At 41.0% G+C, this 12,470-nt stretch overlaps 1 protein-coding gene across 1 annotated transcript; it reads left to right on the plus strand.

Moving 5' to 3' along the window:
* Positions 1-7,026: 7,026 nt before the first annotated feature.
* Positions 7,027-12,190, plus strand: LOC111266051 (uncharacterized). Its single transcript, XM_022843183.2, has 5 exons — positions 7,027-7,318; positions 9,911-10,014; positions 10,406-10,517; positions 10,694-10,774; positions 11,353-12,190. Exons 1-5 carry the CDS (start codon positions 7,271-7,273, stop codon positions 11,431-11,433), a joined length of 426 nt encoding a protein of 141 aa, XP_022698918.1. The 5' UTR covers positions 7,027-7,270; the 3' UTR covers positions 11,434-12,190.
* Positions 12,191-12,470: the final 280 nt, after the last annotated feature.

Genomic DNA, 12,470 nt, shown 5'->3' on the forward strand with positions numbered 1-12,470 from the left:
TGAGATTGCGTGACCTATTGAATTCAGCTCAATGCTGCCAGCGTACACAAAACCTAAGCGTATTCTATGAAATCGATGGTTTGTATGATTAATGAAAATGTCCTGTTTTTTTCTCGCCGACGATGATGAAAATGAAAGTTATCCACAGTTCGCAATCCTTTTAAATTAAACACATTATTGTAAGTCATAAGCCTATTAGGTAATTTAGAAAAACACTAAATCACTTGAGACCAGATAGTAAACGAAGACACCTATTACATATGTATTTTCACATAGTAATCAGTTCCCACGTTGAAATCACTTATCAGGGATCCCTGAGCGTAACTACAGTCGTTTATTTGACCTGAACGAAATAACTAACATCAACTGAAGACGTAAAGTGAAGCAACTATTCTTGTTGTCGAGCCTTAAGGCTATCAGCACGTGTCCATGTCAGAAATAGGATGATCTGTTTACCGAATAGGAATTCATTCTGCGCAGGCACGAGCCTACCTAATCGTTAAGTTTCTCTTTCTGGAAACCCATGTCACCGGGGGACGGAGGGCTCACCCGTGACTTAATACTATAGCCTTTTAGTCCCGAATATCTGAAGTGTTCTATTCGATACAAACAAAGTACCCTGTATAGTTATTGTGCCTGTGTGTTCTGATGGTAATTACGATCGGTGTGCGTACTCGGACAATTCTGTCATAGAACGTACAGATACTTTTTGTAATTTGCACATGCTAACAATGGAGTGATACGCTCACTCAGCTGGATGTATAATGTTTCGTACATTAATTGTTCCCGCAGCTTGCGCGCAAAAAACACAACGAGCGTGCTAAAAGGAAGGAAGCTTCATACGCATTTCGATTCGAAGCAATATTTACTACATCGTTGAGGTTGGCCTCAACAATACGATAAATCTCTTACGAAACCGCTGAAATTTATCATGCCAGTCATCATTAGTTGATCTGTTGTCTAAGGTACCTGCACATAGGTCGACCTTATAAAGGAGCCGAAGCACGCGAGCTTCGAAGCATATTGGGAATGTTCAGAGGTGCCTGGACATGTTAGAAAGGCCTTTGTAGATGGAATATTGTAGAGAAAGGACTAAATGAAAAATCGACTATGTATAGAGCTAGGCCTGTTCCGTCATTCGGAATTTTTCCCCTACTTAGCGATTTCACTCCTCATTTAAGCTAGTCCATTTGGTTACATTTAAATTAAAAAAAAATGCCACCTCATTATTGACCCAGCATGGTTCCGTAAAATTCTCATATCGTGTATGAAGTATTAGGTTGAATTATTCTCACTTGTCACCGATACTTAACGTCGCGCTACGAATATGAGCAAAACGACGATTTTCTTTGTTTCGAAATGGTATAGATAAGGAAAGACATAATTTTTTTTTCTTCAGAAAAGCACATTTTGACAAACCCACTATTTCGTCTGCTTTGTTTGAGAGATTCGCGTACGGTTAGCGATATTCCTAGATACGTAGGGAATACTTGACACAGCTACCGCCAACCGTTGCCTAGACAACGGCACTGGTTGCTCCTCCAGGTCCTCCTATATACGAATGTATGCATTCTCCGAACATACAGCGGGGATTGGCCTAAGAGACTTGCTCAGATTGTAAATCCGTTCCCATTTTGCTAACGCCAGGCAAAAAACGTTCTCCAGAAAGAACATCCTGAAACCGTCAATGACTATCTGCCACGCAGCGATAGATGGCTATTTTAAATTCATTGTAGTGCCTTAAAGCAAAACTCCAAATCGTCTTTCCTCATACGTTGTTCTTAACGTTTGTATCTATCAAGTGTTATTCAAGTACTGACAAACCTTAATGGTTAACTTGGTGTTTTTATCAACTGAAATCGATTAATGTGTCCAACGATATGCACTAAGCCCACAATCACAAGCCAAATTGGAGGTGGAGCATTGCGGCTGAATTTTTGCCAAACCTTCAAAAAAATACCCCAGTCTACTTCCAACTTACTGCTGTTCCTAAAAACTTCATCCCGATTATGATAGTCTATTTATTTTACGAAGCGAACATTGCAGTTGTTGGGACCACGACGCCTAGCTTTGGAAAATCCTAGCTCAAGGCTATTTCTTATTGGATTGCTTGACGCCCTGTCTTCCCTTAGGCGGGTGCTACAGCTCCTTATCCGATCAAGCGGTTAGAGGAGCCGCTGTCGAACCGACGTCAAAAAGAGTTATGAGGACCTCCTAGCGTAGGAAGTAATACCAACATTTGACAGTCTTTTCTTCTACTCCAACGTTAGAATACAGGTAGCAGGGTAATCGTGAAGTCCTTCAAGGCGTATGCGCATCGTCTTCGACGAACGAGAGAGCCCTTTTGACCCGAAGGTCTCTGCATTTTTCTCCTCGATTGCTGCTTCCGTTCAGCATCATCAGAATGAAATGTTGTCTGGTCTGTTCCCGTCAATGCTGTCACTGATACAGAAGAGTTCGATATCATGAAGACGCCTAAGACGTGTCGATGCTGTTAAACGAGTCGCCACGAAGCTTTCGACGTAGTTATATTACTAGCACACGAACGCCGAGGGCAAAGCGGCTGTCGCTGAAGGCAACCAGACGACGGTGACAGGGACGTGTCCGCATCGGAGCAAACAAAAAAGAGACCTAAATCAAGCGGCTTTACTGCTTCTGACGTGCAGCCAGTGAAGCTTATTTTTGCGCCTTGACTCGATTATATCCACCACCAGGTTCATCTGTATTTGCCAACCCATAACAACAATTTCGTGCCGCTCGCGGCTGGAGTTCCGAGTGTTTGAACACGGCACGATTCTAGCTACGATATCAATGTAATTTTATACAACATTTTCTGTGAAATAGTTTCTGCTTCGGCGTCATTCGACGATGCTAAATTTATGTCGTGCTCTACCAGAGAATTCTATCCAAGGAGGTAGCCAATTTTTACGCGAGCGGACAAAAAGGCATGGACGAAGTAAAAAGTGTCTGCGCATGTTAGTGTAAACGGTAAATTCAACACCATTCAGTAGTAAATAGCAGTGACATTTCTAAAGTGCAGCTGATTTTTTCCTTTGTCAGCGTCATTTATACATTCATTAACGTTTATTAGGTTTGAACGGTTTAACTAATGGCTGCCAATGTCAAATCCCTGGCTTTTTGAGTAACAGGAAGAATCGAAAATAATGAGGATTACTCTTACTACCGGCTGTTTTATTCAGTCCAGAGGTACAAATATATTATTTTTAAAACGTGCTTACTTTAAATATTCGCGCGCTTCAACAGTGTTTTATCACAAACCTGATGAAACCACAATGATTTTATCCTAAGCGTATATTGTTAACATTCGAAGTTGACATTTAGTTGGGCTTATTTTGTTTTTGTCCGTCTAGATAACGAAGCGCCCTTACGAAGAATTCATAATGCAAAAATATCTGCTAAGCCATATATTCTATAGACTAATAAGGTCAGTTGCCTGATTGACTCGGTGCGACTGACTGTACATCTATATAATTCCTTCTGAGTTTCTAGCTTTTAGGCTTTTGTAAACAACAAAGCCAGCTGTGATGCAACGAAGCGTCATCGTTGTCACTAAGTTGTACAAGAGGAAGCCAACGGCGTGCACTTTAGTAAGTAAATTGCCGTTTAACCTTTCGGCTGTCCTGTGCTTTCCGTAGGCGAAACTCCCACACAGACGCACATTTGATTATACGTTTAGAAATGGTTATAGTGGGACGCGGCAGGGTAAATGACTACCAATGCAGACCATTCGAAAAGCAATGATACCATGGAAATTGGACTGATAGCTGAGCATTCAAAGCAGCTGTTGTTCAATAGAAACTTGATTATTATCGTTCTTTTCGAATGAAAAAGTAAGGCAGGGCAAAGCGTTTTGTTACCGCTATCAAGCCAAGGACTTAGCGTTACAGATCGCCTGTAGCCTATGGGATATTCCTAATTTGTTTATGTTCGTCCGAGCGAGTCGAAACCTAGCAATGTTCTATTTATTATTAAGGAGCTATTTAAAGACGTCGATAACGCATTTTCTATGATTTGCGACCAACGCGCACGTTAATCGGAAACGTCTCGATGGAAAGTATTAAATATATATACTTTGCACTTTATTATTAGTGTTTGTCGTGTGCCACATTTTTGAGGACGCCTTCAATAGGCCAAAATACAAATCGCCAAGGAGCCTAACAAGTGAAGCTGCATTAACCAATGCATAGATTTAGCGTATAGCATACTCTTCACTTTGCTCTCACAACCTTTTAGTAAAATGCGCTTTATAATAGCTAATAACATATACTTTTCAAATTAAAAAAAAAACAAATTACAAGCAAAATGTACCTGTAATACAAACCATAGCTATTCAACAAACGGTTGTGAGACTCTTTTCTTTTTTTTAAATATAATTGCTTTTATAGACTAGCGCTTTAGGGCTAGGTGCTTCACTGTATCACTACCTAATACATCTCTAAAATATATAGAATGTTAATTTAGAAATAAAGATTATATAATGATTTCAATGATCAAAGTCGGCAACGAACGGTTTGCTCGTTTACGGTTGGCCTCTGGCAATTTTGGGGTTTTAAAACAGTATGCATCAAAATGTAATTAAGGAAACACACAAGTTTTTTTCTTGTACATATCGAACTGTCTAATCTAGTGAATCTTAATGTGACGACCGAAGTAGTAATTTATGTAAAAATTAATTGTGGATGATATGTTTTTTAATTGGCAACGAGCTCATGCTCAATGAGCTCTGCGGTCGTTTTAATTCGTAGTGAAAAAAGGGCAGGGTAAGACGCACCATATATAATAATACGCTGAGTCGTCACATTCATCATCACTAATAACTTGTGCATTGCTTGCCCGAACCTTAGAAAGTATGAAACTTATGCTCCATTGATAACATCCGTTTATTGTACTATAAACAGTAATTTGTGCCACTGCTACGATCGTGTCGGGCCATATAGAACCTGTCGCAACGGAAATTCTGGTAATTCGTTATATTCTTTATGGTTTCAATATCCTATCTAGACACGTGGTGGTCTTGGGTCAGATGCTAATGGGAGACTAGCTTATAATAAATAAGAATGCAGCAGCAGCGCGGTGATCTGCGAAATGAACTGGATATGGTCAGATGTTTCCTCTAAAATTCGCATACAGAGAGTGCTATCACTATTTCAGGCTTTTTTGCACCGATCCCGTAGTGCACCGCTGATCAGCTTCCATGTGTGCACACATTGCTCTATTCTATGTTTGGCAATGTTTATCTCGTTACTGTGCTAATGTAACAACGAAAAAACAAATCAAAATCATGCGGTAGTTCTATCGATTGCTGGCCGAAGCTTCGTAAATTAAGAAGGCTCTAGCGAAAGTATGTTTGCAATCGAATCTCTCTGTTATCATTGACAGGGTACCCTGTAGTGTTTTTTATTCGCCACTTCATAATAACAGCTGTATAACATCATAATCGATACTTTTCGTCGTCGCGTAATACTGCTCATACGTCTTTGACACACAATCAATGCTCCAGTAATAGCATCTTCAGCCGACTCTGATTCCGGCTGTTTTCTGTTTCTTTCCGCATAGTCGATAGGTGAGTAACCTTTCTTCGTTAGCTGAAATTGGATTGCTTCGGGCCATCGTACTGTGCGCTATACCATGGCGCCTCCGGCGCTGGCCAGCCTGACCACGGCGAAATCGCAGATGTTTCTGTTCCTTCTTGTTGTGCTTTTCAAATATCTCCCGTTTGCTAAGCAGCGAATCAGATCTTTGGGTTAGTGACTGTCATCTTATGGTACTTAGTTAAAGCGTTGCATCCCTACAAAGGTAAATATATCTCATACACACCGAAATCTACGTCTGATCTTGTACAAACGCTTTCGGTATTGACTTTGGCAGCTGGCCATAGCCTACAACGATGGCGTATGGATATCAACAGGTATTTTGGGGACTTTTCAGATCAGCACTAATTACTGAACGATCGTGCGGATGGTCGAACATAGATCATCGATCTGCTGCTTTTTTTCATTCTTCATAGTCTAAACGTCGACGTTCTCAGATTTGCCTTTGAAATAATGACTGCCGTTGACTCTCTTTGGTGTTGATGTTAGTATCGCCATAGTTTTCTATGGTATCTGGTCCTTTTTCTTTAGTGCTGCTACCGCTAAAGGAATATGCAAATATAATATTCTACTCGTGCTACGCACCGTCAAAAAGGAGGGGGGTAAACAGAGACTAGCAGGCCTGTACGGAAGGACGCAGAGAATCTGTTCGCACAAAAAATCCTTTTAAACGAGTGATATCATCGCTTCACTCCTTGCAGTTGCGGCGAAGGGAGGGAAAACGGCTGGTCAAGGGCTGGTCCAGCTCGCTTAGCCCCGCCGCCTGTGTTTTCGTTTCCATCTTAGTCTCTCCGCATTTTACAGCTGGCCATGATACATTTGCCAACAAGCCTGTCTACCCCTGCCCTCGTTTTTCTTTGAGGAGTACCATAGAAGCAGAAATTTTTAAAGCGCTACTGGCGAGTCGTCTGCATATCATGTGATGGCCGGGGCGCGTAAGCGTGGCCCGAAATGATACGAAGGGCTAGGGAAAAAACTGAAACTCGCTTATTCTATTAGTTTTGTTCGCTGTTTCCCTATTTTTTACGTTCTTCCGATTTTGCCAGAGAAGAGCCTTCATTAGCTACAGGCACTTCTGTGTGCGCCAAACTATCGCATTGTCAGAAAAGAGGAATGCAAGGGCGTCACCGAGCGAGCTGGCAAACACTGACCATGAAACTATTCAATATAGGTACGCATACGTATGATGGTTCTAACTTTGGCTAATGTGCAAAAATCGGTGGTTGTCGTGCAGCGGACAAAAAGGAAGTCCTAGACGAAAATCTGTTCCGCTTACCGCTGTATCAAGCAACGCGTAGTAATTGGTGATCGATTAGTAATGCTGCTTCTCGAAGCCGTTCCCCATGGTACGGCTATGAATGAATGAATGAATCTTCTGGCCTTTCAGGGAAGATGCCGCTGACGATCGACTAACCTTGAACGTCGCCAGCGAATAGCACCGCTCAAGTATCTGCATTTGACCACTGCTGTATGCGCTTAATGGTTGTGGCTGCGGTATTCGAGATGCAACCGAAGATTGGAACAAAATTGAGAGGGACATTTGACAAGTCAGACCTGCATTGGAACTGTCTCTGATTATAAGTTCACTGTAGAAATGCGATCATGGCATACTAAGTAAGAAAGTGTTTCGTTTTGGTGCTGCTCGTACAACGGTCGACATGAGAAACGTAGGTTATCTCCCTTTCGTCGCGACTGCTATCCTTATGGTGAGTTGACTACCTCATCGCCGAGGTCGAGAAACAATTGAAGCTATGCCTTATTCGGTACAAGCTGTTTGTTTGCTAGCCTCTTGGCGTTTAATGACGCCAACCGCTTCATAAGGAAGCAACGTTGATTTTTGTCATGGAAATGATCACTGATCGCGTGTTCGATCCATTGCGTCGCTTATTTCTAATGTGATCTCTGATGTATCACCTTTTGGCCGACCTGAATACATCAGGACAGAGCACGTACTTCGTAGACTTTAACAAATCACTTCGCGTCAACACGGTGTCGAGTGAATATATATTTGACGGACACGGACGTAGCGTTCTTTCTAACTGTACCAGGAATTAAACAAAGAAATCGATTCTAGTTTATAAGTACTTTTTGCCTCATCCATAGCCGTAGTTAAAATAAAAGTCTCGTAAATAGTGTGCAACCCTTTCCAAGTCGTAGAGAATATAGAGAGACGCAGTAAAGTGACTGTGCAAAATATATTATCAGAACTTAAATAGATCCACTTAGGCCCCGTTGTTCACTACAGCTGCTTTCTCAATAGTTTTTATTTAAATTTCAAATATTATCAGTTTAATTCGTTTGTTGCAAACTAACTACATAAAACGTAAAGCACGAGCAGATTTCGCGTGTGTCTTCCTTATCTGGTTTGCCCCATGAACACAACCTTCCTGGATATTTCGAACGCAGCGCTCCTCTCTGCTGTCGTTCAATAGGGAGTTCTCAATAATGTCCATCAAAGAATGAAAAGTTGTTTCCGCCATCTTGAATACAAGTGGTCACAGGGTTTTAGTTGCTGCCATTTAATAATCAGAATAGACTATTCGGCCATTTCGCATTTAAATATTCAGCTCTTTCGTAGCTGATTACTGCTTGAATCAAAGTAGATGGTATACAAAGGTCCTTGGCAGAAGGGTACCTATAAGAAGGGAGGCTTAATGCCTTCGTAATTCTTCTGCTTTTTCCGCAGACAAAAAGGTGTCTGGGCCCTATGATTTATTTATCTTCATCTAGCTTAGTAAGCGTTTGGCTCTGAATTCTATTCGTACGTATATCCCACTAGGGAAACTACCTGCGAGCATGCTCGTTAGTCAGATTAAACTAATAGCATTTTTGCTTATCTTCAATGGCAATATCTAAGAAAATAAACGAACGGACATTGCATGAATAATAGATAAAGCAAACGAGCACAGTCACACGCTTACTCATCCTATCAGGCCTATCCTGTACGGGGGGTAGCCGAACACGTTGGCAGGAGTTAAAGCGTTCAGCGGGACGCGTGATCGGATTGAAGCAACGCTGCCAATTTGACGGACATTTCTGCAATTCTAATCCTTTTCTAGACCCTAGTGTATTTTCTATTAGTGTTGATTCATTTGGGATTGTCATTTTTACACCGATCTTTCGCATATCGATGGCAACAGCAACGTAAGAAATTGCGATTTCTAACGTTGGCAAATACCGTGCAAAAGCTGTTTCCGTCGTTATGAGGCTATCCCTTATTGTCTTATGTTACTTACATTCGTCGTCACTATGTGGTAAGGAGTTGCATTCGAAACATAGAAAAATTCTCAACGTAGAAAATGTTTTTTCCTTGCGTGTAGTTTCCAAATATCCGATATATTAATGCAATTCAACGTATAAATATCGACAATGTGAACGACTTCATGAAGTATATACGTGTATAAATTTGTTTTCACTTTTACTATATTTTCCCCTTGTGCTATGCTAACAGATGTAAAACGAGAACCTTCAAGCCGTTAAAAGACTTTTCCGCTATCCTCTTTCTCTCGCTCTATATATATATATATATCTTTCTGTGAGGCTCAGGCAAAGAGAAGTACGCCGACCTCGTCTGAAGCTTGCCGAGCATACGCTTAACATTCAGTTGAAGGGCGATATTTTATTAGCAATTCGTGTATCGACACCGTTGCTTTACGCGTTGGCTTGAATTGTGATAGAACCAAATAATTACTACTTTATAGCCCTCATACGGGTAGGCTAATGCACTGTTTCAGTTAGTCGGCCCTAATTAGGCTTCACCTTTCGAACGAAAGGAACTCCCTACAAACGGAAAAGGCTACTTCGTGTCTTGGCCCGTAAAATATGTGATGGTTCAACAGCCGTCAGTTCACGTTGACCACAGAATAGCTGACGTATCTCATAGCGACAACAACAACTTTCAATTCTAATGAAACGGGGCAAACGGGATATGATATAGCTTTCTAATTTAGATGATACTATTTAGTTTTATTGCAATACAATGCACCAATAGATTTTCTAAATTAACTAAATTTGCTTTGTTTCGAATTAATCCTAGCATCTACCATTCTTCCTAGCAAATCTTATACAAAATGTCGTGAGCTACTGTTGCTTAGAGTGACGAAAACAGTCATTGGTTCATGAGAGCGTTTCATGTCGCCAATATTGAGACGCCATAGCCTACACGCTAGAGCCGTATACCCTAGAAAGCCATCCTCTGGCCCATAATCCAATCTAGTTAAATCTACTGTTGAAGAGGGCCTCTTGCCTAGCTATGGGTCTCTTATTGACGCAACCCCTTTACTTTAATGATTCAACAGGCAGTAACAGCTGCGTCGCGCGTCGATCATGCGTACAACCCATATCGGGAAGGTGGGTATTATCATTTTGATCACCAGGGAATTCCGCATTGGCACCCCGGCAGGTAACTTGTAACTAACACATTGACGCGCGTTCACACCATTGACCACTATCGTAACCAGTTTGATAACATTACGTTGCCGTTAAAATTGGACAACTTAGAATCCGATTGGCTTAACCGTGTGTATCGCCTGTTTAGGTTCAGAGAAAGATTTTTCTAGTCCTTAACACACGTACATTGAGACGTAATATTGAGACGAGAATACCTAAATTGCATATTTCCAATATAAACCTGAATAAAACAAATTGATCTATCATCGCTCGTATGTCGACGAGACGTCCAAATTATAATCTGTGTCCAGTTAGTTTTCTTAACACGAGTATGTGATCAAAACAATCACACAGCTTCATGTCCTAACGAGATGAATTAAATACGAACGCTTTATTTGGGGCAGGTACCATTACCACGGCTACGATGAATACATTTACCGGTCACCTAAATACATAAAGTACCTAAGCGACCCAGTGGTTCATCAGCGTTTGCCCACGTACACGAGAACCTATGAGGTAACGAATTTTAAGCAAAAAAAATAACGAATCGCATATTAATATGAGGGGACCTTTTCAAACCCAACAATTCAGTGTATATTTAAGCTGGACACATGTAGAGAATGAGATACTTTGTGGGAATCAACAAATTTTTTTACATACGTTCATCACCCTTCTCCGGCTCGTTTTTACAGGTCCCGGTTAATTATCGCCAAGTCGACCATCAGCATCACCATACCGACGATCGTACCATCGTTGAAAAGAAGATTTACAAGGTAATTGATTAGCTAAGAACGGCAATAGCTCTTATGGATTGATCATCCTCATAGCAAGGATACTTTCATTTTGTGGATTTCTTTGCATATAACATCAAACTAAAACCAATTCCGGCTATCGAATGTAAGTCAACTAGTTAGGACAAAGGTGACCGATGTGACGACCATCAAAGAGTTTCTTCTTAAGGCCGTCATTGGTTTGCCATCCATCGTAGTTTTTTATAGCCACGGATACAGAACGTAGGTGACAAAGCAAAGCTCTAAAAATTGAGTGCTATTTATTAAACACACTTTCATTTGATTCTGTAATATAGCATTTTTATGTGGTAACCTTGACCCATGGATATGTATATGGGATACTAGAAAATAGCATCTGTAATCGAGCACAGTCTTGGCTCGGGCGTTATTGACATTGGAAAATGAAGATCATTGATAGTCTAACAAACTTTTCAAGGACAAAGCATAACTTCAGAAGGCCAAGCGTCAGATGTTGATCTTTACGTTACTAAACAAAACCCGAACGTCCCGTCTTCATTTTGATGCCCACTGATTTCTGTCAACTCAATTCTCCTTTCCAGCAAGAAATAACACCTGTTCACTGCCATATCGGACCGACCCACATCGATGACTCTGGCGTTCACGGCCATGTTCACTATTAAACTCAGATCAAACGCAAAATGAGACGATTTGATCTAATCAAATTTTTCTTTTCTCTATCTCAGTCTGATATTAGAATTTCCATATGTCACAACCAAACCGATGGGGCCGATGGACACGTACGACGCGAATGTTTCATTATTTATATGTCAAACGTATGCGCCACATGCATCCAGTCGAGAAGTGTCTCGAGTAAAAGGTGGCAGGGGGCGACAAGACATAAAAGAAGATCAATTCAGAAAAAAAAAAGACGTACAAAAAAGCCGAATCGAAAATTGATGTTCAGATAGAAAACAACTATGCCGTCAGTCTTGTCTCAGACGAAACTAGGGTCGTGAAAATCCTTCGTGTCTTTCTAACGAAATAGTTGTTCAAAATACGGTACTGATCTTTTGGCCTCGTGCTCAGTGGAAAATTAATTATAACTCTGTCGTGCTCCGTCCGACATCACTGTATGTGAAGATCGGGCCTGAGGATTACTTCAACGTCGTAAGTGTACTCGGGAAAACTCTAAGGCAGGAACGAGAAAAAAAAATATGAAAATACGACTTGAGGAGACGTCTGAATACAGACATTGTGTACGTCTTTTGATGTAATTTCTGACAGCATCTGTTTGCTATCGGACCGATGTACGAAGTATTGTGTGGCTGGATTCGAATGGCGCTTTTATGTATGCACCAGTACTGCCTATTGATTTTGCATATTTTTATCGTGAGTATGTCTATATATTTTAAATAAATTTTTAACCTTGTACGATAATCGGTTAGGCTTGTAGTTTCATTTTCGCTACCAAGGGCAATTAGGTGAAGGACGGTTGATAGGTATATACTTGCATGTTGTGCGCCCAACCTAAATCGTTACGCCTTGCTTTAGACGGGCGGCTTCCAGTAGTAGATGATGTGTACTTACACCGAATCTGAACCTGAACTACCGCTTAATAAGCGGTCGCTTTAAAATAAAAATGCCTATGGCACAAAAGCCTGAGCCTGGGCCGTAAACTCGGCACTAGGAACAAGTTGAAGAACTGTGAACTTTTACT

This window comes from Varroa jacobsoni, unplaced genomic scaffold, assembly GCF_002532875.2.
Source record: "Varroa jacobsoni isolate VJ856 unplaced genomic scaffold, vjacob_1.0 scaffold_1047, whole genome shotgun sequence".
Lineage (NCBI taxonomy): Eukaryota > Metazoa > Arthropoda > Arachnida > Mesostigmata > Varroidae > Varroa > Varroa jacobsoni.

Excerpts from the sequence above, each read along its gene's own strand:
- LOC111266051 (XM_022843183.2), top strand. The coding sequence starts at position 7,271 with ATGAGAAACGTAGGTTATCTCCCTTTCGTCGCGACTGCTATCCTTATG. Across the intron at positions 10,015-10,405 it reads CCGCATTGGCACCCCGGCAG|GTACCATTACCACGGCTACG; the intron begins GTAACTTGTAAC and ends TATTTGGGGCAG. Across the intron at positions 10,518-10,693 it reads CGTACACGAGAACCTATGAG|GTCCCGGTTAATTATCGCCA; the intron begins GTAACGAATTTT and ends TCGTTTTTACAG.